This window comes from Nyctibius grandis, chromosome 2 (assembly GCF_013368605.1).
Source record: "Nyctibius grandis isolate bNycGra1 chromosome 2, bNycGra1.pri, whole genome shotgun sequence".
Taxonomy (NCBI): Eukaryota; Metazoa; Chordata; class Aves; order Nyctibiiformes; family Nyctibiidae; genus Nyctibius; species Nyctibius grandis.
Window position 1 is genome coordinate 55,808,372 of NC_090659.1, and position 23,507 is coordinate 55,831,878.

Sequence of the window (23,507 nt, forward strand, 5' to 3'; positions counted from 1 at the left end):
CGTCCCGGCCCCCTCAGCCGCGGGAGGAGAAGGGCCCGCGCGCCGCCTCCCCCAGCGCTGCGGCGGCTCCACACTCGCGTCCCGCCTCTCCTGGGGCGCATGCGCAGCGCCGGCGCACGCGCAGGGGCCCCGCCCTCCCCTGCGGCTGCGCATGGGGAGGCTCTTGCGCACTCGCGGCAGCCCGGCGCTCTGTACGATTGCGCGGGAACTTGCGTAAGGCGGCCACCGCTGCGTCCCTCTGTCGCTTCCTCCTTCCGTTCCTCCTTCCCTTCCGAAGGCGCCGCGCGAAGGCCGGCGGGGAAGGCGTTCCGCCGGCAGAGAGCCCGGGCGCGGCCCTCGCCGCGGCGCCATGATGAGGCGCACGAAGCCCGAAGTGGAGCGCTACGTCGCCTCCGTGCAGGCCGCCGCCTCATCCCCTAGACAGGTGAGCGCTGCCGGCGGCGGGCCCCGACGCGGGGGGGACCTTGCGCGGCCTTGCCCTTCCCGTCTGCGCCGGTCCCGGGGGGAGTTGCGGCTGCTGGCGGCCGCCTGGCCCGTCCTGGTTCGGTGCGGCCCGTGGTGGGGTTCTTTCCCGCCCCCGCCTGGCGTGGCACCGGGCCTGAGGGGCGCCTGGCGAGGGGCGGCAGCGGCGTGCCCTCCCTCGCTTTCTGAGGGGCGGCCGCCCCCCGCGCAGCCGGGAGACCGTGCTGCTGCTGCCCGCACAGAAAAGGCCCGGGGGGGCGGCTGCTTTCTGCGTGTGCTGCGGCTCCACGCGCCGTGTTGGGCGCTGCGGTGCTGGGGCTTGGTCCGCTCTGCCCTTCCTCATCCCTGGCGGTAGGAGGGAAAGGGGCTTACTGTGCCTGGGAGTATTTCTGAGTCTGTATTTCCTCAGGGTTTCTGTAAGTCCAGTGAGGTAGGGGAAGCTGCTGGTAGGAAGGGTATGGGGTTTCACGTCCTGGAGGTGCTTTCCCTAACCAGGAGCAGTGGTTTACCAGAGCTGTACACCTGCCTTTTACACCTGGTAAGCCCTAGTGTAGCTTTGAAGAGCCCGTCAGCACTCTAAGTATAAGTACAGAATTATTCAGTTTCCTAAGTTTTCCTAGTTTCTCTTTTTTTTTTGAAAAGTGAAGAACCCAGATAAGGAACATGTGAGACACTTTCAGTTTTCTTTTATGTGTCGTGTTATTAATATATTCTTGTCTGTATGACTGCTTTGCGAAAAAACAGCATTAAGAGAGGGAGAACTGGGAGAAAATAATTTTCCTGCTGTATTTTAGTAACTGGACAGAAGGATGAGGAACTCAGCATGATTGGTTACCTTCCCATGATATCAGGAAAGTGGTATACAGGTCACAGTGAGCAGTGATGCAATTCGTGAGAGCTGTTTAATCCTGAAAGATCCTATTCTCCTGCTCTGAATTGATTTTATTGCGGAGGTAGAATATTCAGCAGTGTGTTGTATAGCGTGAATGCATCCATGTTCACCATTATGCAGTAGGGTGTTTATGCAGGGCCTGTGTATGTTGTCATCATTTTTACCTTTCCCAACAGCGACAAAGTTGTACTGTGATTTTGTTTAATTGACTTGGGTGCTGTTTAGACCAGACAATGTCAAGTATGTCACTGCCAGAATCAGAGATGCTCTTTAGTTGTTTTGATATTCCTATTGAATTCAACAAAAAAAAAATTCCTCTTCTTCCGTTGTGCTTAAGGCCAACTGGTGCATGTTTAGTTTGTTTTTTTTTTAAGTAATGCTTACAAGTAATTGTATAGCACAGTCAATGGTGGAAATAGTTACTGGTTTTCTTGTTGTCTTGATTTTAGGGGGGGTGCTTATAAGGCTGCAAAGCATTTATTTTGAGGTTTCTTTTCATCCATGTTTAAAAGGAGATGCCAAGCGTGACTCCACTCTGACATACTTCAGTGTTTCCTTTTTATAACATACTTCAAGTTTTCAGTCTGTATTTTTGAAGTATCTTAGGAGGCCTGGTTTCTTTATAAACCACTTCTTAAAATTTTGCATTAATAGCGGGGGTGGGAGAGGGAGGGAGACTAGTAATTCAAGTGTAGTCGGAATGTTCACACTTGTTAGGAATTGTAGATGTAACTAATTCCACTATTTTTTGGTTCCCAAGCAACATCTGCTTTTGAACTGATACTGGGAGCTCAAGCTTTAAATTTCTGTCTGGTTTACTTCTACCTTGGGGTTTTTGCTTGTGGCTTAGTTCTTTAGCTCATTCCTTTTACTATTTTCCTCCTGTCCGTACTTCCGCCATCTTGCCCTCTGCCTGCTCTCTGTGTGTTTCTTTTTGTTTTGCCTTTGTTACTTCCTTGTTCTACCGCCCAAAAAGTACCTTTGGAGACATTTCACCTTTCGCCTATAGAGTGTGTATGTTCAAGTTATCTTAGGCTGACAGTATCAGAAATAAGCTACTGCATAAATACATTTCTTACCTAAACTGAGAATGACTTCGGTAGAAATTGCTTTTTCCTCTAGTATATTTAAACAATAGTGTCTGATGACAGTATACTACAGCAGGGCTAAATGACAGGTCTGCCTTGGTTTGTAGGATTTTTTTTTTTTCTTGCCGCGCTGCAACCAAAGAGATTAAATGTAGCTGACCCCATTCTTCCACTCTCTTTAATCAGAAGTGTTTATGAAATGCCACATGTATAAGGGCTTGTTGCTTTCTTCACTTGTAATCTCTATTCTGCCTAGTAGCCTTTGCCAATTATAGGAAAAACTCTTACTCTCCTCATTCTTAATCCTACATCTTCCAAAAACAAACACTTAAATGTGAGGAGTGGATTTGAGCTGATAACTAGTTGTCAAATTCACTCATTTAAAAGTATTATGCCTTGCTGAAAAGAAGGGTCATCCTATTGAATTATTTTTAAAGTACCGTATGTCTAAAGTATGTTTATCATGTTTTTTTCTCCTTCAGAAATCGATTAAAGGATTCCTGTTTGCTAAGCTGTATTTTGAAATAAAAGAATATGAACTTGCTAAAAGGTAACATGTGTTGATGTATGTTCGTTTTTCTGTTCTCTATAAAGTGTGTGAGAAAAGCTAAATGAATGTGAAGTAGACCAAGAAACCAAGATCAATATCATGCTATTTTAAAGTATCGGTAAATGTGGGTATTGAGTGCCATTTAAATTTTTATAAAACAACATAAAAGAAGATAAGTTTTTCAGTACCACATGAGTAATCTGGTTGAAATGGCTTTTTTTTCTTTTCTTATTTTATTATGTAGTTCTTATGGTTTCGGCTAACTACTGCTTTTTTTTAATAAACAGAAATACTTGCTGGCAAGTAAGTAGCATCTGTGCATGTAAAACAATGTTGCTTCTTAACTTTAAGGTCCAGACAAGGTATCTAGAACAAAATGCGTCTATACTTCCTGTATGGCAGATTGTTAGCATTGTAGGTGGTGGAGGGGAGTATTATTGAAAAATACTGGTCAAGTAACTGACTTTTTTCCCCTCCATAGGTATATATCTACATACCTCAGTGTACAAGAGAGAGATCCCAAAGCACACAGATTTCTTGGACAAATTTATGAAGCTGAGGATAACATAGAAAAAGCTTTTGAGTGTTACAAGGTAATCACTACACTGACCCCTAAGGTCCTGCTTTATTTCTTTTGAATGGACTTTTAAAGTCCTTCTGTGCTGGACATTCTCAAACCCCCAGAAGAAAATGTGTTCCTGGAAAAACTGTATTTATTATACACATTTGACAACGGAAAGCATACAAAGCACTGCAGAAGAGATTCTTCACTTGATATCACTTGCTTCAGTAGTATATTTTTAAGCTGATTTTTTATTTTTTGTTCTGGATTTGATCTTTATGCTACCTGCTGTTAAATTCTTCATATCATACATTGCCTTTTGGACTAAGGATCTGTGACTGTTGTAGACTTCCTTAATGTGGACTGTGATGACAACAGGAATCTAGTTGCTACTAAAGACTGTAGGCCTAGTGGTTTTTTTATTTGGTTGGTTTTGGAGGGGATGGGGGCAGAAGGGAGAAGCAAATATTAATTTTGATTAGGCAAGCGTATAAATGTCAGATTCCCAATCGGAATGTCTTTGTTCTGGTTTTGGGGAGGGAGATGATGTGCTCAGAAGTCTGGTTGCCAACACAACTCCATGAAGTGCTATCACCCTTCTTAAACTGTGTATCTTAATTAATTTTTTTTAAAAAGCATCCACATCTGGCTGCTTTAGAGGTCCTTATAGTCCTACTGCATGTGTATAGCAATAGCTAGTGGTAGATGCAGAGGAGCTGGCTTTTGCATTATTTCTCTTATGCTTTTCTGAATTCCAGCAGTTGTATCTGGGTATTGTAAACTAGTGGTGGCATTTAGAAAGGCTTTTAAAATATATTTTATATCAATAGATCTAACTAATTTGAATAGTTGTGTCTGTTTGTGGGGGGATAACTTTCTTACCTATTCTATATGGATTGCAAGATCAAGCTACTGTTTTGGTGTTTGGTTTTTTTTTCCTCCCATGCGTGCATGGGGAAAACTAGCGTTCTGTGGAGTTGAACCCAACACAGAAAGATCTTGTATTGAAGATTGCAGAGTTACTATGCAATAACAACACTACTGATGGAAGAGCGAAATACTGGGTTGAGAGAGCTGCTAAGCTCTTCCCTGGGAGTCCTGCTGTTTACAGGTTGAAGGTAAATTCCAAATTACCTCTGTTCTGTGGCTTCAAGGAACTTTCAGCATCTGACTGGAGTGCTTTTTGCATGTCACCTCATGCAGAACTCTTCTTGGCTACATTATTGTAGAATCTTTAATACTAAAACTTAGATGTAACTTTTTTTGAAGTCTGACATTTTTGTCTAGCTTTCAAGAAAGCTGCAGCTACAGGCTTTCATACCCTTTTTAATGTTTCAAGGTTAAGCCTCTTAAGAAATGCCAAGAAACTGTGTTAGTTATCACATCTGAGAAGTTAAGACCAGATAGGCACTACTTGATCTTTCTATTGTGCGGCTGGCAGGAAGGTGGCAGGCTGGTGAACTCAGGCTTTCTTGCTCTACGCTGCTTTTTTGTTTTTAAATCTGTATTATGATCAACGCTGCAGAGAAATGCTGTAATTCTCAAATACTGTGTAAATGCTTTAAGTCATGCAATCTTACTTTTGCACGGGTATATTAATTTTGGGCAGTTAGGCAGCAACCACAATGAAGTCTTAAGATGTCTGTTTTTTTTAAGCAAGGTAGTCTGTGACAGGATATGCTGTCATTGAATGAAATGGTTTGACAAGCATTACTTACCATTAGTAAGAGGCAAATTCTTCTGAGGATTTTCTTCCGTGATAGTTATCTCCATTTTTAAATCTTTGAGTATGTCATCGAACTTTATGTAATACCTGAAATCTACTAAGAATAGTGTAGTTTGAGTAATGTAGTCTATGTAGTGGAGGAAAGCAAGCTGTCTGGTACTGTAGTTGCTGAAAAGACTCGTGGCAAATGAAATACTAACATGTTGCCTTCATGTTTAACAGGAGCAGTTATTGGATTGTAAAAGTGAAGATGGATGGAATCAGCTTTTTGACTTGATTCAAGAAGAACTTTATGCAAGACCTGATGACGTCTACATAAACATCAGACTAGTTGCACTCTACCGTTCAAATAATAAATTAAGAGATGCTGTGCTCCATTGTCAGGAGGCAGGGAAGAAAATACCTTTGCAGTCAAGCTTGGAATGGTGTTCCTGTGTTGTAGAGACATTTGAGGTGTTTAATCCTAATTTGATCCTGTGATAGTCTTCCCTATCTTTTTAACTGATCTATTTCTCTTCGCGTCATTACTCTGACAGCTATTTCTCAAGTGATTTAACTCCTTCAAATGCAAGTCTACTGAAACCAGTGGAATTACAAAATGCTGCTTTTTTTTTTTTTTAATTGGAATGTTCTCCCTAAAATTAAGCCTTATAGAGCTATTGAGTTTCTAACTTCAAAAGCTGAGTTAGATACAGCAGTTCCATTAGGGATAAAATTGCTCAGGCGAATAGTTCCCTGGAACTTTGCTGCTGAAGAATATGTTAAGGTCTCACCTGTGAAACTGGATTATGCAGTAAATGCTGCTAATATGTTTTGGAGAAGTACTGCCCTTGCCTTCATGGAAGGATGACTGTTCCTTATCCTGTGATGAACTTTCTTCTTTAGGAATATCTGGAATCTTTAGAAGACTTGGAGTCTGATAAAAGTAACTGGAGAGCTGTCAAGAAAGATCATCTGCTGGCCTATTCCAGCTTTGTCAAAATGACGTTTTCTTCTAGAGATGTTCAGGAATGCAGAGAGGCACTTGAAAGGTACTGTTCTAACTTCCCTGTAGTTAAAAAAAAAAAACCCAAAACTCTAAGAATTGGTTTTGGTTTTTTTTTGTTTGTTTGTTGGGTTTTTTTTTGGTTTTGTTTGGTTTGTTGTTTTTTTTTTTTTTTTTTACCCCTGGGTCACGGAACATCTACCAAGCTTCTGTTTCACTGCTTAACTTCTTTGTGGATGGGAGAGAAGATTCTCTGTACTAGCCACTAAGAACAGTTCTTACTGGGTTTGAGCCCCAAGCTATCTTTTGGCAGAGATGCAAGCCTTGTTTGAATAGTCAGCACGCAGCCATGGAGAAGGCTCGTTGATATCCTGGATCAATTAACTTTGTACCATCTTTCCCTTCAGTAAGAGAATGTTGTTCTGTACTTCAGCAATTGACTAATCCAGATTTCCCAGACAATAAAAAAAACACCCAACAGCAAAAAAACAAAACCACCTCTTGTGTATCAGCTTTGTCCTGGTCCTTTTGTTCTAAATTAACACAACACATACTGGAATAATTAGGGTATATAATATAATTGGGAGGGAGGAAGCCATTTGCGGTAAGAGCACTCCCCTTCAGGGAAAACTGATGATGTTACAGGGCCAGCTAAGCCTGCTGACTTCAAAGCATATAATCTGTGGCACACCTAGAATAGTACAAAACAATGTTTGTAGTCAATATATTAAGATCTGCATTTCTTTCTTTCAGTTATCTTCCCTTTCTTACTGGTTTGTATTGACTTAACCTTTGTTCCTCAATTGTGCGATGGCTGTTATATTGTCTTTGGTAAAATAATATTCTTCCGTCTGTTAATCTTGAATGAGTATTTGAAGGAATACAGACAACGGATGAGGAATACTTAATGCCCAAGTATGTTTGGGTTTTTTCCTCCTCTAACGACCAAAATCATCTTGGGTTTTCTGTTGCTATTTTATTTGAGCCTTTCAAGGTGATTACATCTGCAGCACTTCCAGATCATGGCAATGCTAACAGCCATTATAGTTTTGACAGGTAATTTGAAAGTGTGTTTTAACTGTTTTCTGGAAAGCCTCTCCTGAGTGGGCATTATGTACTAGCCTACAGCTACTCATATTTCTACAGTACCTTCTATTTTTGAAGAGTCTGTCTAGCTGTATTTTGGGCCTTTCTGATAAATGATGGAAAGGGAAGAGCAGAGTGACTAGTGCCTCCTGCACGTCTCTAAATCTGCAGTAGTGAACAAGTTTATCTGTATAGTTTGGGAGAATAGTTTTGCAAGCAGCGGTGCAAAGATGTGCTGAAAATGACTGTAAATATTTAAGTAATATTTAATATGTTTTCCTTCAATAAACTAAGTTGAGAGCTTTGGGAGTTTGAGACCATTATTGTACTTTCTAGTGCAACCCAGGTTTAAGCAACAGAGACAGTACTAACCATTGGCTCATGAAGTTACTTGATTCATAGTTAAATAGCATCAACCAAAACCATCTGCTATAGCTTTTACCAGGACTCTGTTTAGAATGAGTCTTCTCTACGTTTTAGTTTTGATCGTGCGCTTCTGGCAGTGAAACCGTATGTGAATGGGGCTGATGAGTTGTCTCGTACCTTTGTGGAAATGAAAGGACAGCTATACATGCATGCTGGAACTTTGCTACTGAAAATGGCCCAACACAATGAGGCACAGTGGAGAGTTGTGTGTGAACTAGCAGCATTGTGTTATCTGATAAGTTTCCAGGTAAGTCCTTTTTCAGTTTATGCTGTTAGTTGATGCAGTTCTTGAAATGTTCTTGCTGTACATGTGTTGAACTCCTGTATTCCTGAGAAGAACCAGGAATGTGTTCATGTGCATGAGGAAAGACTCGCTCCTCAATCACCAAACCCTGCTCTTTCACAATTCTTTAAAATGTTTCAAATGACATGAATAGGATAAAAGTGTATCTTCGGCTGTTTCGCTTGTCGCAGTAACCTGATGCTTAAAGGCTAGTGAGTTTATTTCCTACAGTATGTTCCCTTTTCTGTAATACAGCTGAACGTGTATGTTTAAATATTAGGCTTATTGCTGTAAGGAGGGAAGGGGATGAACTGAATAGTTCCCATATACTTCCAGTGTAGACAGCGGAACTGAAAAAATCAAGCTTAATTCTTTGCCTTATGAAATAAAATTGTCCTTTTTATGCCACTGCTTATATTCTAGGTATTACTTGCTCTTAGGCGCACTTAATGTTACTTACAATAGCTATAATTGCCCACCTTGGGGTTTTGGAAGGGTTCCCTGCCCCTTCCCCCACTCCCCACCCTGGGTTATGTGACATAGTACCTTCAGAATCAATTATGTATCTTTTGTGTAGTTTTTAATGCTAAAAAGAAACTTGTTTCGTAAGTCTTAAGGCTAATTTAAATGATCTGCCCTTATTGTGAAAAAGCTGTAATAATTCTCTCCTTACTTTACCAGGTTCCTAAAGCAAAATCAAAAGTAATAAAGGGGGATCAGACTGGACAAGATGTGCTAGAAATGTTGGCCTGTGATCGAAAAAGCCAGTCTGGTAATAAAAATAGCTACATAGTTCCATTTTAGTGTTATGGATAGTTACTTTAAGAGCTAAGTGATTTGTTAAAGAACACATTTGTGTTAACACTTCAATATGCAATAAAACCTTCTAGATTCTGTCTACATATGTAAAACAAAACAGTAGTTTGATCCTGACACCTAAAGCTTTTTTTTTCTCCTCTTTAGCATACTAGTAGAGTGCGTTCTCTTTTTTTTTTTTTAAGTGTGTTTTTTTCCTTCCTTTTTGCCTCTCCAGCACGCTAAGATAGAATTTAACTTTTATGGTCTCTTAATCTACTGGAAACGGCTTCTGCCTGCTGATACTATTTGCAAGTATTGTTAGCCCCAAGAGGAAAAGAAAATATTACTGTTTCCCTGTTCTTTCTATCCTCTTACTTATTCATCATCTTTGCTCTTTTTGCTGCTAAGTATAGATAGTGTTTTCATCTAGGCCCTGCAAGAGTTTGTAGACTGAAAAAAACAAACCCGCTAGACATCAGGTTCAATTGTTTCAGAATGGATTTTGATAAGAGAGACTTCTACTCGTATTACAGCTACTTATTTTAAGGATAGTTGCAATGCCCCTAGAATAGATAAGATGGCGGCTTTCTTTTCCTGAAAAACTGAATTTGCTAATGCCTTAGGGTTGTTGTCACTAAAAGCTTGGAAAGCCTGTGTGCTGAAACACTGACCTAATTACAGGGAAAATATAATTTAACAATCTGTAGGTTTCATAAGGGGAAGTCCTGATTCCCACCTAGCCTTCGGTAGCAAGAACAGTCCAATGTATCGAATATTGCTTTCCTTATGTTCACTGCTTTATTTATGTGAAGTGATATCTTTGTTTTCTAGGTCATATGCTGCTGAACTTAAGCCATGGCAAGCAAGACTTCTTTAAAGAGATTGTGGAATCTTTTGCAAACAAGTGTGGTTCATTTACATTGTTTGATAGCCTGTTTGAGAGTGGAGCTTCTAGAGAGAGATCTTTTATTGGCACGGATGATATTGCACATGTCAGTCCACAAGCACCAGTGCAAGTGGAACTTAATAAATACGATATTGGTAAGAGGTGTTACTTTCTGAAACTCAACACAACTTTCTGTACCAGAAGCTATTCTACCAATACTTCATACTGCAACAAAAGGCAAATACCTGGAATAGCTACCCAAAATTGCCATAATGTCCTAGGCAATGCTTAGACTTCATTGTAAAGTAAAAAACTGCTTCTTGAATAATTCCTTAAAGATTTTGGAGAAGTAAATAGGTTTGCTAAAAACAGTCGCATATTGGACTGAATATGGTGAGGCTGGAAGTGAAAGGAAATCCAAGAGTCACCCCCTCAGAAACTTAAGGGGTTGGTGGCTTGAGCACTCAGATGAGTTGTCTATTTGATATGTTTGGCTAATTTGAAGTTGGTAATCTTTCATAAGTGAAAGTTGGAATTTTGATGCTCATTGGTCTGCAGAGTATCTTTGGCTGCTCTGACAGAGCAAAGTGTGAAACCCAGCTTCGATCAGATACAAGTCTTGCTGACTTGTAGGAAGTTGACATCTGCATCCAACTTTGTTTTTGCATAGGTGCTGTTCGAATTCACAATGGCAGTCTCCAGCACCTTGTGTGGCTTGGCTTGCAGTGGAACTCTATGTCAGTCTTACCCCCAATGTGCAAATGGTTAAAACAGCTTTTTCAATTGCCCCAAGAAACATCAAGACTTGAGACAGATGCTCCTGAATCCATTTGCCTGTTGGACCTTGAAGTAAGTAAACTTTTGAAGTTCTTAAATGCACAATACAATTTAAGTGTTTTGGTATTTAATACCATTTATTTATTTATTTATTTATTTTTACAATAACAGGTATTTCTACTTGCGGTGGTATTCACTAGCAACTTACAATTGCAAGAGAAGTTTAATTCTCACTACGGCGCACATCAGCCTCAATTCTTACCATTGCCAGTGTGCAAACAGCTCTATACCGAAAAGCAAAGATCCTGGTGGGATGCCGTTCGTACTCTTGTTCAGAGAAAAGCAATGTAAGGCTTTTTCAGTTTGGAAATGTTTGACCAAGCTTTTAGGCAGCTTCTGCTACAGCAGCTTGTATTGGTCTCAATAGATTCTTGTAAAATTAAATCTCTCTTTTGACATATTTTGGACATTGAAGCTTTGTTGTAGTAGGGACTTGATACACTTGAAAGAATTCTAAAAATGGAATTTTCATTTCTAACAGTGCATTTCTAAACTAGAGGCAGGTTAGGACTAAAACTGTGGGCTGTATTCATCAAGCAAATGACATGTGAACAGATGAAAAATAGATAATACTAATCAAGGAATGTTTCTTCTGATATTCAGACCAGGAACAGCAGCAAAACTGAGGCTTATCGTACAGCATGGAATAAGTACTTTGCGAGCGCTGGAGAAGCATGGCCTTCAACCTGCCTTAATTATACACTGGGCAAAAAGCCTGCAAAAAACAGTAAGCTGAGATTATTTTTAAATCTGTAGAAGCTGAGGTGTTTTTCTCTCTTATTTTCCAAACTATAAACAGACAGAGAGCGGAAAAAAAAATCAGATGAGAATGTATTATTGAGAACTGTTGTCTGTCTTAAACTGTAGTGTTATTTTCGACATGTATGTTACTTTACGTAGCTCTTGAGGTAAAGCCTCCACGGTTTATCCAAGTGTCGGAGGAGCACTCTTGGAATTTTTCAAGAAAACAGGAGAAGGATATGTATGAATAGCATTTTGACTTGAATTTGTTGAAATAACATGCGATTCTGTTCCCTTTTCTTCACCAGGGCGTTAGCCTTAACTCCTTCTATGACCAGAAGGAATACATTGGACGGAGTGTCTACTACTGGAAGAAAGTTTTGCCTATGCTGGAAACTATCAAAAAGAGGAGGAGTATTCCTGAACCTATTGATCCTCTCTTCAAACACTTCCATGGTGTAGACATTCAGGTACAGATTGATTAAGCCAAGGCTGAAGTAAGAGAGGGTCTATGTCAGAAACTTATGTAATTGTGGGATTTTTCTCTGCTTTGTACAATTCATGTTGTTATTACTATAAAACTGTTAATGATGAGATTTGGTAGTATCAGTGTCTGATAAAGGGGGAAAGAAAACCTCTCCTTACAGCTTTATTCTTACCTTTAAAACTCTGTATATGATTGGAAGGCACTGAACACACCCTTAGTACCAACTTTCTTTTAAAAGTATCTTCCCTGTATTATAGGAAGAAAAATAACAATGGATGTATCATTCCATTGTTAGGTATGAGTTGTCTTTCTTCGTAGGTCTTTCAGGTTGCAGCGTATGAAGAAGAGGCATGTATAGCATTTGCAATGTTGGATGCAGTTGATGGCAAAACTGATGATGCTTTATTAGCATTTGAAGCTATTAAGAATGTGGTTTCATACTGGAATCTTGCTGTGGTAAGTTTATAAATTGCATTACCCCAAAACGCTTTTCTTTATTTGTTTGCCTTCTGACTGATCCTAATCAATCTGCGTCTTGTTCTTTAGATCTTCCAAAGAAAGGCAGAAGAGATTGAAAATGATGCTGTGCTGCCAGAAGAACATGAAGAACCCAAAACCTATCTTCTTAAAAGCAAGCATTATCTAATGAAGATCATTGAGGAAAGCTCCTCAGATATGTCAGTAACTGAGAAAGTAAGTAATTCATGCTTCAAAAACTTTTTTCAAGCGATTTACTGGCTTTGGTTACTGTTTCGAAATGAAACTGCATTTATGTTAGCTTTCTTAGACCAGGCTTTGCATTAAGGCAAGTTAAACTTATTTCTTCGCTCAAGACAAATAACCTGCGTAACACCAGTTGGTTGATAAGCTCTGGGTAACTTCTGTAACCTACTAGATCATGCAATATTCTGACTATGTGGATGAAAGCTTTAATGTAAACAAATAGCTTCTGCCACTATCTTTTTATAGAGGTCGATAGTTTGAAAAAAAAAATGAATTAATGTTTGTGTGAATTGTTTTCTTGCATTAATCTGAACAGACTTAGAGCTTTGCTGAAAAAAACAGTATTTGTGTAATGAAAGCCTTGTGAATTACTCACCCAGAATTCTGAACCCAGTCTGTCTTGCTCTGAGGGAGAATTGCAATAGTGACTCATGTTTCAAATAACTTTCTAGCTGCCGGTGTCTATTGAAACTGTGAGGGAAATGCTAGATACAGTGATCCAGGAACTTGGTGAGAATGGTGAAGAGGGAAGTCCTGCCTTCAGAAATGGTCTGCCACGAGCTGTAGATTTGGAGGTCAAACATTCCACTCCATCACCAACTAAGTTCTCTCTTTCACCAACTAAGAGCTACAAGGTATATTAGCCAGCTATTATTTCAGGGAATTGTTATGTTTGAATAAAAATTCACAAGATTCAATTAACTTTTTTCTCTAGTTTTCTCCTAAAACTCCTCCTCAGTGGGCAGAAGATCACAGATCTTTACTTCAAATGATCTATCAGCAAGTGGAAGCTTTAAAGGTAAACAATTTTGTCACCATATTCAGTGAAGAACAGGTGGCGTTTCACTTATGGCAAGGACTTAGTGATAATAGCATGGGCTAACTTACAGTTCCTAGACTACTACTTAAATCAGTGGAAATATCTTCTGTAAACATCTGCCTAAAATGAGTGCAAGAGGAAGTCTTTTTGCTTAAGAACTCTTATTTGGGACTTGGGCAAGGCTGCAGAGGCAACCCTTCTGAAGACTGTATGCAGAAAGAGTTCTGCTTTCACCAGCTTGGTTGTCATCCACTTGGCTCTGTTTTTTTCACTTCTGGCTTTAGAACACGATCTTAGTACTTTGTACTGCATGAGGAGATCTTGGATGATTCTGGCAGGTACCTCTTCATTTGTTTATTGTTGCTTTCCGAACTTGAACATGCTTTTAAATAGCAAAAGGGTAGGGACCATTCCTTATGTTTTCTTCTACGCATGCCTGTGTAATACATACTTACACTCTTGATTGGCACACTGTCTTGACAGAATGAAATGCAAGAAATGAAACTTAATAATTCCAACTCAAATGCATCATCTCATCGGTGGCCTGCTGAAAGCTATGGAACAGATACAATGTCAGAGGGTTATCAGAGAGCACAAAATCTTCATGAAGCTCCATTAACAGGTAAGTGCAGCTGAATCTTTATCTAAACGCTTAGCTAAACTAAGTAAGACTTTTGAAAATATTGCAGAAATGTTTTAATGATTCACAATTAAAAACCGATTCCTGGGGAGAGTCCATTCAAAACAACAAAAAAAAATGGAGTATAAACTGTTTTCCTGCTGTTCCTTTTCAGTTGCTACCAGTGGCCCGTCTGTTTACTACAGCCAGTCACCTGCCTATAACACTCAGTATCTTCTCAGAACTGCTGCAACCAATGTAACACCAACCAAGGTGAGAACAAATCTATCCACTTAAGCTACTTCCAATGATCTACTGAAAATGACTGATTCTGTACGTAGTTGGATGTAATTGCAGTTCCTTATATAGTATTTGGTAAACTTGGGCAGCTAGGGATAAACTGATAATTTATCATTCTGCCTAATTTTTGGTATGTGGGATTTGGGAGGAAAAGCCAGCAAAATATGTCTGTAATATGTTAGTACATGTCCCCTGTAGGGTATGTGTAATAGCACTTAATTTTTTTTTTTTTCCCCCCAAAGTAGGTGGCAAACGAGAACTGGGCTTTCAAGGCTTTTTTCATAAAAAACCCACCCACTCATCTTGTGCCCCTTGTTTCAATGCTTGTTTTCAGATGCCTTTCAAGATTTAAACTAATATATTTCAACTAAGTTAAAATTAGTTTCAATTTAAACTCTTATGAAAGCATGCCCTGCTTTTAAGAGTAGGTGTTACATGGGCTTCAGCACAGTAAGACTTTGTCCTCTGATCCCATAATAAGCAAAGCAATTGTTTTCTGCTTTTTGTTTAGGCTCCTGTCTATGGCATGAACCGACTTACACCTCAGCAACATATATATGCTTATCAACAACCGATGCATACACCACCTCTGCAAAACACTTCTGCCTGTATGTTTTCCCAAGAGATATATGGCACACCTGTGCGTTTCGATTCTCCTGCTGCTGGACTAATTTCTCCTCGTGGGGGTGATGATTACTACAATTACAGTGTTCCACAGGCAAGCACAAATCCACCATTGCCTGAACCAGGATATTTCACAAAGCCTTCAGTTGCGCCACCGACTTTAAAGCCTGCAGAATCAAAAGTGATAGAATTTCCAAAATCTAAATTTGGACAGCCAGGAACAGCAGAAGGATCAAAACCATCTCTGCCAACACCAGCACAGCCGGGTCAGCCAACAACTTTCAAATTCAACACTAACTTCAAGTCTAATGATGGAGACTTTACCTTTTCTTCTCTTCAAGTTGCAACGCAGCCTGCTAATGCAACTTTTAATAGCAGCGAAGGCCTCTTAGGTCTTCTGACATCTGATAAACCTTTACAGGACGATAGATACATCGAACAAAAACCAGTTAATGATCACACAAATAGTCAAAGAAATGTCTTTAATTTCGGCAATAAGCATATTCCAGGCATCTCTTTTAGAGAAAGCATTGCACAAAATGCACACAAAAACCTGGGTTTTGAGAAGAGCAATACGTTTAGTGTCCAAGAACCAAGCAAGCCTGTATTTATGACTTCAAATTCGGATTTGGCCAATAGAAGTCATGAAACAGAGGGAGGAAGCACCCATGGTGGAGATGAGGAAGATGATGGTCCTCATTTTGATCCTGTGGTGCCACTACCTGACAAGATTGAAGTAAAGACAGGTGAGGAAGATGAAGAAGAATTCTTCTGCAACAGAGCCAAGCTCTTTCGTTTTGACGCTGAGTCTAAAGAATGGAAAGAAAGGGGTATTGGAAATGTGAAAATACTGAAACATAAAGTATCTGGCAAATTTCGTCTCTTAATGAGACGGGACCAAGTGCTGAAAATCTGTGCAAATCACTACATAAATACTGATATGAAATTAACTCCAAATGCTGGATCAGATAAGTCATTTGTATGGCATGCTTTAGATTATGCAGATGAGTTGCCAAAACCAGAACAGCTTGCCATTAGATTTAAAACACCTGAGGAAGCAATGCTTTTCAAAAGCAAGTTTGAGGAGTCACAGAGTATTTTAAAAACCTTGGGATCAAATGTTGACACGTCCGTGACTCAGAGTAGTGGGACTACAAGAGAAACAACAAATCAGGATATCAAGGAGCCTAGCAGATCCATTTCTGGGACCATGAACTTTGGCTTTCAGTTCCCGAAAGATGGAGTGAGCAGTGAACCTGATAGCAGAGGCAGTCTTACAGCTACATCAACTGTGTCTGGCCCTGCCACTTTTTCGTTTGGAAAGGAAGCCCTGCAGACCTTTTCTGGTGGGTTTGGGCAGCATGTCTTGAAGAAGGATCAATGGGAGTGTAAAGTATGTTTAGTTCCAAATGAAGCAACTGCAAAGAATTGTGTATCATGTCAAAGTCCAAATCCAGATATGTGGGAAACACCTGGCACCCCATTAACTGAATCTGCCACAAGTTTCAAAGCCAGTGGTAATGCTGTTCAGGACAATTTTGGATCTGCTTTTGCTAAAAAGGAAGGTCAATGGGACTGCAGCGTCTGTTTAGTAAGAAACGAATCCACTGCCTCCAAGTGTGCTGCCTGCCAGAATCCAAACAAAACTAACACAGCGGTATCTGGTCAACAAACTTCCTTTAAATTTGGCCAAGCAATTGCTCCAAAGGCTATTCAAAATGACTTGGGAACAACTTTTTCTAAAAAAGAGGGTCAATGGGACTGCTCTATATGCCTAGTCAAAAATGAAGCAAAAGATGTGAACTGTCATTCTTGTCAGAATCCTAACTCACAAAGTCAACCGAATGTACCTATACCTACTGTTCAGGCATCCCCTGCTCCCAGGTTTGGTTCAATTGCTGATGCAAGTAAGCCACAGAAAAATGGATTTGAAGGCCTTTTTACTAAAAAGGAAGGGCAGTGGCATTGTAGTACTTCTCTTGTGAGGAGTGAAGGTTCTTCACTAGCCTGTGCAGCCTGCCAAACACCAAATCCATCTGGTAAGCCTGCTGGTGATTCTTCATCAACTCCTACTTTTGGCTTGAAAAGTAAATTATCTGAACCTGGTGGAGGACAGTTGGGAACAGGCTTTAAGTGTGATTTCTTAGCAAAGGGCTTTAAGTTTGGTCACACTGAGCAAGGCAAGACACCATCATTTACGTTTCAGATTCCTTCTGACACTGAAGCTAAGTCTGCAAAGGAAGGATTTAGCTTTTCAATGCCAGTGCCTGCAGATGGATTTAAATTTGGGATACAGGACTCTAGTAAAAATACTACTACGAAAGATGAGGCATCCAAAGAGTGTACAACTGGCTTCTTAAAAAGCATTGACGAAAAAGACAAAAAGGAACTGCCTTCAGATGGTGGAATTACATTCCAATCTCAAGAAACAACAAACAAGGAGAAAGGTGACTTTGTTTTTGGACAAAATAGCAGCACTTTTACTTTTGCTGAGCTTGCAAAAAGTACTTCTGTGGAAGGCTTTCAGTTTGGCAAAAAAGACCCTAACTTCAAAGGTTTTTCAGGTGCAGGTGAAAAGCTGTTTTCTTCACAGGATTCTAAAATGGATCACAAAGCAAACACATCTTCTGACCTTGGTGAGAAGGATGATGATGTGTATAAGACAGAGGACAGTGATGATATCCACTTTGAACCTATAGTTCAAATGCCTGAAAAAGTAGAACCATTTACAGGAGAGGAAGATGAGAAAGTGTTATACTCCCAAAGAGTAAAGCTGTTCAGGTTTGATCCAGAAACAAGCCAGTGGAAAGAACGTGGGGTAGGCAACCTGAAGATTCTTAAAAATGAAGTTAATGGCAAAGTAAGAATATTAATGCGGCGTGAGCAGGTACTGAAGGTGTGTGCAAATCACTGGATAACAACAACAATGAATTTGAAACAGCTGTCTGGTTCAGACAAAGCATGGATATGGATGGCCAATGACTTCTCTGATGGTGATGCAAAGTTGGAACATCTGGCAGCAAAATTCAAGACACCAGAGCAGGCTGAGGAGTTCAAACAGAAGTTTGAAGAATGTCAGAGGCTACTATTAGATATACCACTGCAGACACCCCATAAACTTGTTGATACAGGTAGGACAGCTCAACTTATACAGAAAGCAGAAGAAATGAAGTGTGGCTTAAAAGATCTCAAAACATTTCTGACAGATGACAAAACTAAACTGTCAGAGGAGGAAAATGTAAATTCTGTTTGTGCCAGCAGTACTTCTGATCTGGTTATAAAGCCGCATGCTGAAAGTACTGGGCCTACTCTGGAATGGGATAATTATGACTTGCGTGAAGAAGCATTGGATGATAGTGTAAGTAGTTCTGTATATGCATCACCTCTTGCAAGCAGTCCTGTAAGGAAAAATCTGTTTAGATTTGGAGAGTCTACCACAGGTTTTAGTTTCAGCTTTAAATCTGCCTTGAGCCCATCCAAATCTCCTGCCAAACAGAACCAGAGTAGAACATCCGTAGGCACAGATGAAGATTCCGATGTTACTCAAGAAGAAGAGAGAGATGGGCAGTACTTTGAACCTGTGGTACCTCTGCCTGACCTCGTGGAAGTGACCAGTGGTGAGGAAAATGAGCAAGTTGTCTTCAGCCACAGAGCTAAGCTCTACAGATATGACAAAGATGCTAATCAGTGGAAAGAGAGAGGTATTGGGGATATCAAGATACTACAGAACTATGACAACAAACAAGTGCGTATAGTAATGAGAAGGGACCAGGTACTAAAACTCTGTGCCAATCATAGAATAACACCAGATATGAATATGCAACAAATGAAAGGATCTGATAGAGCATGGGTATGGACTGCATGTGACTTTGCAGATGGAGAAAGGAAAGTAGAACTTCTAGCTGTTCGATTCAAGCTGCAAGATGTTGCAGACTCATTTAAGCAAATTTTTGATGAAGCAAAGCATGCCCAAGAGAGAGACACGCTGATAACACCTCTTTCTTCTCGTGCCAATACGCCGAAGGAATCTCCGTGTGGTAAAAATGCTGTAGCTGTACTAGAAGAAACTACCAGAGAAAGAACTGACCTCAACCATGGTGATGATACTTCTGATGTAACTGTGGAGGTTGCAGAGGTGTCAAACACTTCTGAAACACCAACAAAAACAGTGGTTTCTCCTCCAAAGTTTGTGTTTGGATCTGAATCCGTCAAGAGCATCTTCAGTAATGAAAAGTCAAAGTCATTCACGTTTGGAAATACTTCAGCCACTGGTTCTCTCTTTGGCTTCAGCTTTAATCCTCCAAGAAAGAGTGAAGACCATATTCCAACATCTCAGAACACAGCGCAGAAAGAACCGGAAGTCTCTGATCCACCAAAAAGCTGTAGTGCTCCTCAGAAGCCTCTAGACAGCAAGGTAGACAATTTGCCTACTTCAACACAAGATGGACCCTCTAACTTCTCATTTAGAATTCTGGAAAAAGGTGAGTGTCAATTGAACTAGTAATTTATTCAACGATGCAACTTATTAAGCAGTCATCTCTATGCTATTCATTACTCTCTGTTGTCTTGATAATATATAGTTTCTTTCAGTTCTAATGCAGGTACCCACGCTTTCACAAGTTCTCGAGAGTTTCAACAAACAGTGAGTTTTAAGTCGTAAGTGTGACGTAGGGTGGAGTTTTGTTGATTAGTGAGAAAGGGGATTTTAGGTAGGAGCTATAACTCTGAAGTGCTGTACCTGAATCTTGGGCTTAAGTGCTTAAAGAAGGAGCTGTGGATTCACTTTTTGAAACTTAAATAGGTAGTTGGATTGGTAGTGTTAGGCCTTTGCTCCGAGCAGTAAAGTGTGAGAACAGCAAATGTATGCTTCAGCTAAAATTTGAATTATCCCCGTGATTGAACGGAAGGGTATTCTAAAACCGCTCTCTCTACATTTGTTTAAACTCTTAATTATTGGCCTCTGCAATTTCAGATGTGTAGCTTAAATAACACCAGATGTTAGCCTCTTTCCTTAGCCTGAAAAGAGATCATGTGATTACATGCTTAGTTATAGTTTCTGACACTGTCTGAAAAAGATGTGCTTGCAGAAGTTGTGGCTGCAACATGGCCATGATAATATGCTGAAGTGTCTTTGAGAAGATTGGGATTTATTAGCATTTTAATGGTAGAGTACTTCTCTTCAAAGGCTTTATGTGCTGCTTCCCATCAGTGCAAGACTGTTTAATGAGTTGATAGTTTTTTAACTTACATACTAGTCTCAGAATTACACAGACATACTGTCTGTTAACTAAAGTACGATAAAGTGATGTAGTGGAAGATGAAAGCTGCAGTCTATTCACATGGGTTGGATAAGGTTGTGTAGGACTAACAGATGAAATTTCCTACTGTGAAATATGACTATGGAATGCTTCGAGAACATAGATAAGTCTGTTTTACCCCTTTAAAATTCCAGGTAAACACTTACATCCAAACAATTTATTTTTTTAGGATTCAATTTTAGCCTTTTTAAATCTAATCCAATGGCCTTTTGGACAAGCACATCTTCTTTGCAACCTGATAGTAAAGGTATTTACATACTGCACTGAATGTGTGATAAAAACACTTTAGCAGGCATGGACAGTAACCCAACTGTGGCAAAGCAGTTGGATCAGTAATCTTTATCATTAACATGCATGCTGAAGAAGAGTACTTAAAACTGTGTGTCTGACTACTGTATTTGTCCTATTGGAGAATGTCTCTAAGCCCTTAGTATGTTAATATGAGCTAGCTCAATAGATTGGCCCTGTTTAAGCATTTGGCTTCTGTTTGCCTTATTTTCTAAGGGTATCTGCCTTGCACTTCTCAGTCAGTTTTACTGAGCATGCACACTGGATCTCTAAAATTCCCCTTTTCTAAAGAAATTAAATTTTCCTGTTATTTTTAGAGAATACATCTCTTAGTACCTGAGGTCGTCCACTTCAGTGAAATGTGCTTGAAGAGCTCAAGACAGGTTATCCAGTAAAACGCTTGAATGTATTTACCCTCTCCGTTGGAAATGTTTAATTCAGTTTCCTAATTATCAATATGTAAACTCCTGCACTTTTAAAAACAATGAGCGCACAGAAATGAGAAAGCCAACTCCTTAGCTACTGCTTAATGTGTATATACTTCACGTATAATATGAAGTCTGCCTTAGTTGGTTAGAAAACTTTTGCTGAGTAACCAATTTGTTTACATTCAGAACCTGTAACCAAAACTGTTACAGCTTATAGTTTGATTATATGCCATTATAAGATGTTACTAACGGTGCTTCTTGCAAGTATGCTTGCTGTAAGCATACTCAACGTACACAGTTCAACAGCATTTTAATTTTAAAAGCAGATTTCTATTCTAGTCTGCACAAGACAGTTTTCTAATGTTAATGTCTTACATTTTTTAAAAATGTTATTCCAAACACCATTTTCCCAAAATTATATTTCCAGAGAAGCTGTTGTTATTTAAACACTGGACTCCTGTTCTGTATATGTAGTCTAAAGTCAACTGTTCTGTGTTTTTAGGCATCCCTGTGCATGGAGTTTATAAACAATTCAGTTTTATTTTCATCATTTGATGTCCATAATGTGAAGTGATTAAGCATTCTGCACCAATGCATACATGCGAGAACTTTTGCTACCTGCAAACTTTTGTCTGTTTTTATATTGGGGGTGTGCGAGGGTGGGTGCGTATGGTAAAAAAAAACAACAAAACCAAATATGCCTTTCTGGTACTTCAGACTGTTCTTCACTTCTGCTTTTCTGATTAAGTATATAATAATATCCTAGTTATTATAAACTGTAAATAAATCACTGTCTTCAGTGTAGCTTTTTGTAGCTTTCCTGTGAGGGTAGTGAGACACTGGAACAGGTTGCCCAGAGAAGCTGTGGATGCCCCCTCCCTGGCAGTGTTCAAGGCCAGGTTGGATGGGGCTTTGATCAACTTTGTCTAGTGGAAAGGTGTCCCTGCCCATGGCAGGGGGGTTGGAACTAGGTGATCTTTAAGGTTCCTTCCAACTAGGTGATCTTTAAGGTTCCTTCCAACTGAAACCATTCTGTGATTCTATTTTTGATGGCTTTGTTTTGAGCTCTGACTTAGTAGCAGATGACTTTGAGAAGTCGTTTCCGAATTAGGTTTTCAAGCCTACCCAATGCAAATATAGTCTGAGGCTTTCTCGCGGGGAACGTCTTTTGGGGAGTGGCTTCTGAATTGTGCTAGAGCAACATTCAGAAGAAATTTAACCTCGTAGTAGTTCTGCCCCTCCAAGCAAAAGTACTTAAGTTTTTCTCAGGTCAAGTAATTTGCTTTTTATAAGTGCTCTACAAATCTGAATCAGTTATGTCAATTGCATGTTACTGTATCAGTCACATGCATTAAGGTTTAAACTCTGGTGCTTTTCTCTCATATCCAGAAGATATTCACTGATATATGCATGAGAAAAAAATGTGTTGTGACTAGCCAGATATTTAGGCCTACCTGGTCTTAGTGTCAGTTGAAACAAAAGCTTTGGTAATACACCAGTGAAAAGAGCTGTTGTGCATGGTATTGTTCTTTATTTTGTTCCCTCCATATACTAACAATGTTTTGTGCGGATTTTTTCCTCTGAGTAGAAAGTTCTATTATCACAAAACCAACAGTCTTTTAAGAATATGTTGTATGTATGCATGGCGCTCTGTTTTCATGGCTGCCTGTGAAGTTACATTTAAGCTGTTTGCAGCATTTTTGAATAAGAAAAGTTAACTTTCTTGTGGAGAAGGTGAGCAGAAACTGACTTAACTGAACCAGTGAACATACTGCTCAGCCTTAGTATTCTGAGGGCAAATGCATGTTGTAATCTTAATGTTTTGTCACTTTGAGTGGCTGCTTGGAACACTAGAATCTTAATCCAGCATTTGATATATCAGCTTCACGGAAAACTTTACCTATGGATTAATCTGAAGTGGCTTTTTAATGTATTTGTATTATTCAGCTACTTTGCACAAAGGCTACTGAAGGACACTGCATGATAATTCTTTGGGAATGCTGTCTGTTGAATATGATGGACTATATCCTCTGCTGCCACAGTTTTCTAGCTAGCTTTCTACAAAGCTCACAGTTTTACCACCTACCTGACTGACTTCGGAATAAATTTTTCTTGTTGCTGAAGATTATTTTGTTTTGTTGTATTAATGAACAAAGGAGGACTAGTTGGGGACATTAAGCTTGAGAACAGCCGTGGCGACAGTGATCATGACATGGTGGGAGTTTAGTATTTTACAAGGTAGAAGTAGGGCAATAAGTAGGATTACGACCCTGGACTTCCGCAGGGCCAACTTTGTACTCTTCAAAGATCTACTTGCAGGAATCCCATGGGCTAAGACTCTGGAGGGCAAAGGAGCCCAAGAAAGCTGGTCAGTTTTTAAATACCACTTCCTCCAAGCCCAAGATAGGTGCGTTCCCTTGGGTAAAAAATCAGGTAGACGTGCTAAGAGACCTGCATGGATGAGCAAGGAGCTTCTGAAGGAAATCTTGCGGAAGAAAGAAATTTACAGTTCGTGGAAGAAGGGTCTTGTCACTTGGGAGAACTATAGGGAAGTTGTCAGGACGTGTAGGAAGGCAAC

General features: G+C 39.9%; 1 protein-coding gene across 3 annotated transcripts in view; it reads left to right on the top strand.

Moving 5' to 3' along the window:
- Positions 1-161: 161 nt before the first annotated feature.
- The window catches only part of LOC137677842 (E3 SUMO-protein ligase RanBP2-like), a 42,673-nt gene continuing 19,327 nt past the window's right edge, over positions 162-23,507 (top strand). For 2 of the 3 annotated variants that reach the window (XM_068425479.1, XM_068425480.1), the window contains exons 1-21: positions 162-424; positions 2,925-2,992; positions 3,474-3,585; positions 4,520-4,672; positions 5,503-5,733; positions 6,166-6,311; positions 7,832-8,024; positions 8,742-8,832; positions 9,690-9,899; positions 10,415-10,593; positions 10,693-10,868; positions 11,185-11,308; positions 11,631-11,792; positions 12,128-12,265; positions 12,356-12,502; positions 12,985-13,167; positions 13,248-13,331; positions 13,836-13,974; positions 14,147-14,244; positions 14,783-19,376; positions 20,383-20,460. In XM_068425479.1, the coding sequence (XP_068281580.1) occupies positions 350-424; positions 2,925-2,992; positions 3,474-3,585; positions 4,520-4,672; positions 5,503-5,733; positions 6,166-6,311; positions 7,832-8,024; positions 8,742-8,832; positions 9,690-9,899; positions 10,415-10,593; positions 10,693-10,868; positions 11,185-11,308; positions 11,631-11,792; positions 12,128-12,265; positions 12,356-12,502; positions 12,985-13,167; positions 13,248-13,331; positions 13,836-13,974; positions 14,147-14,244; positions 14,783-19,376; positions 20,383-20,460 (7,381 nt within the window). In that variant the 5' untranslated portion in view covers positions 162-349. The remainder of the gene's footprint in view (positions 425-2,924; positions 2,993-3,473; positions 3,586-4,519; positions 4,673-5,502; positions 5,734-6,165; positions 6,312-7,831; positions 8,025-8,741; positions 8,833-9,689; positions 9,900-10,414; positions 10,594-10,692; positions 10,869-11,184; positions 11,309-11,630; positions 11,793-12,127; positions 12,266-12,355; positions 12,503-12,984; positions 13,168-13,247; positions 13,332-13,835; positions 13,975-14,146; positions 14,245-14,782; positions 19,377-20,382; positions 20,461-23,507) is intronic. The other variant, XM_068425481.1, reaches the window with a different exon arrangement.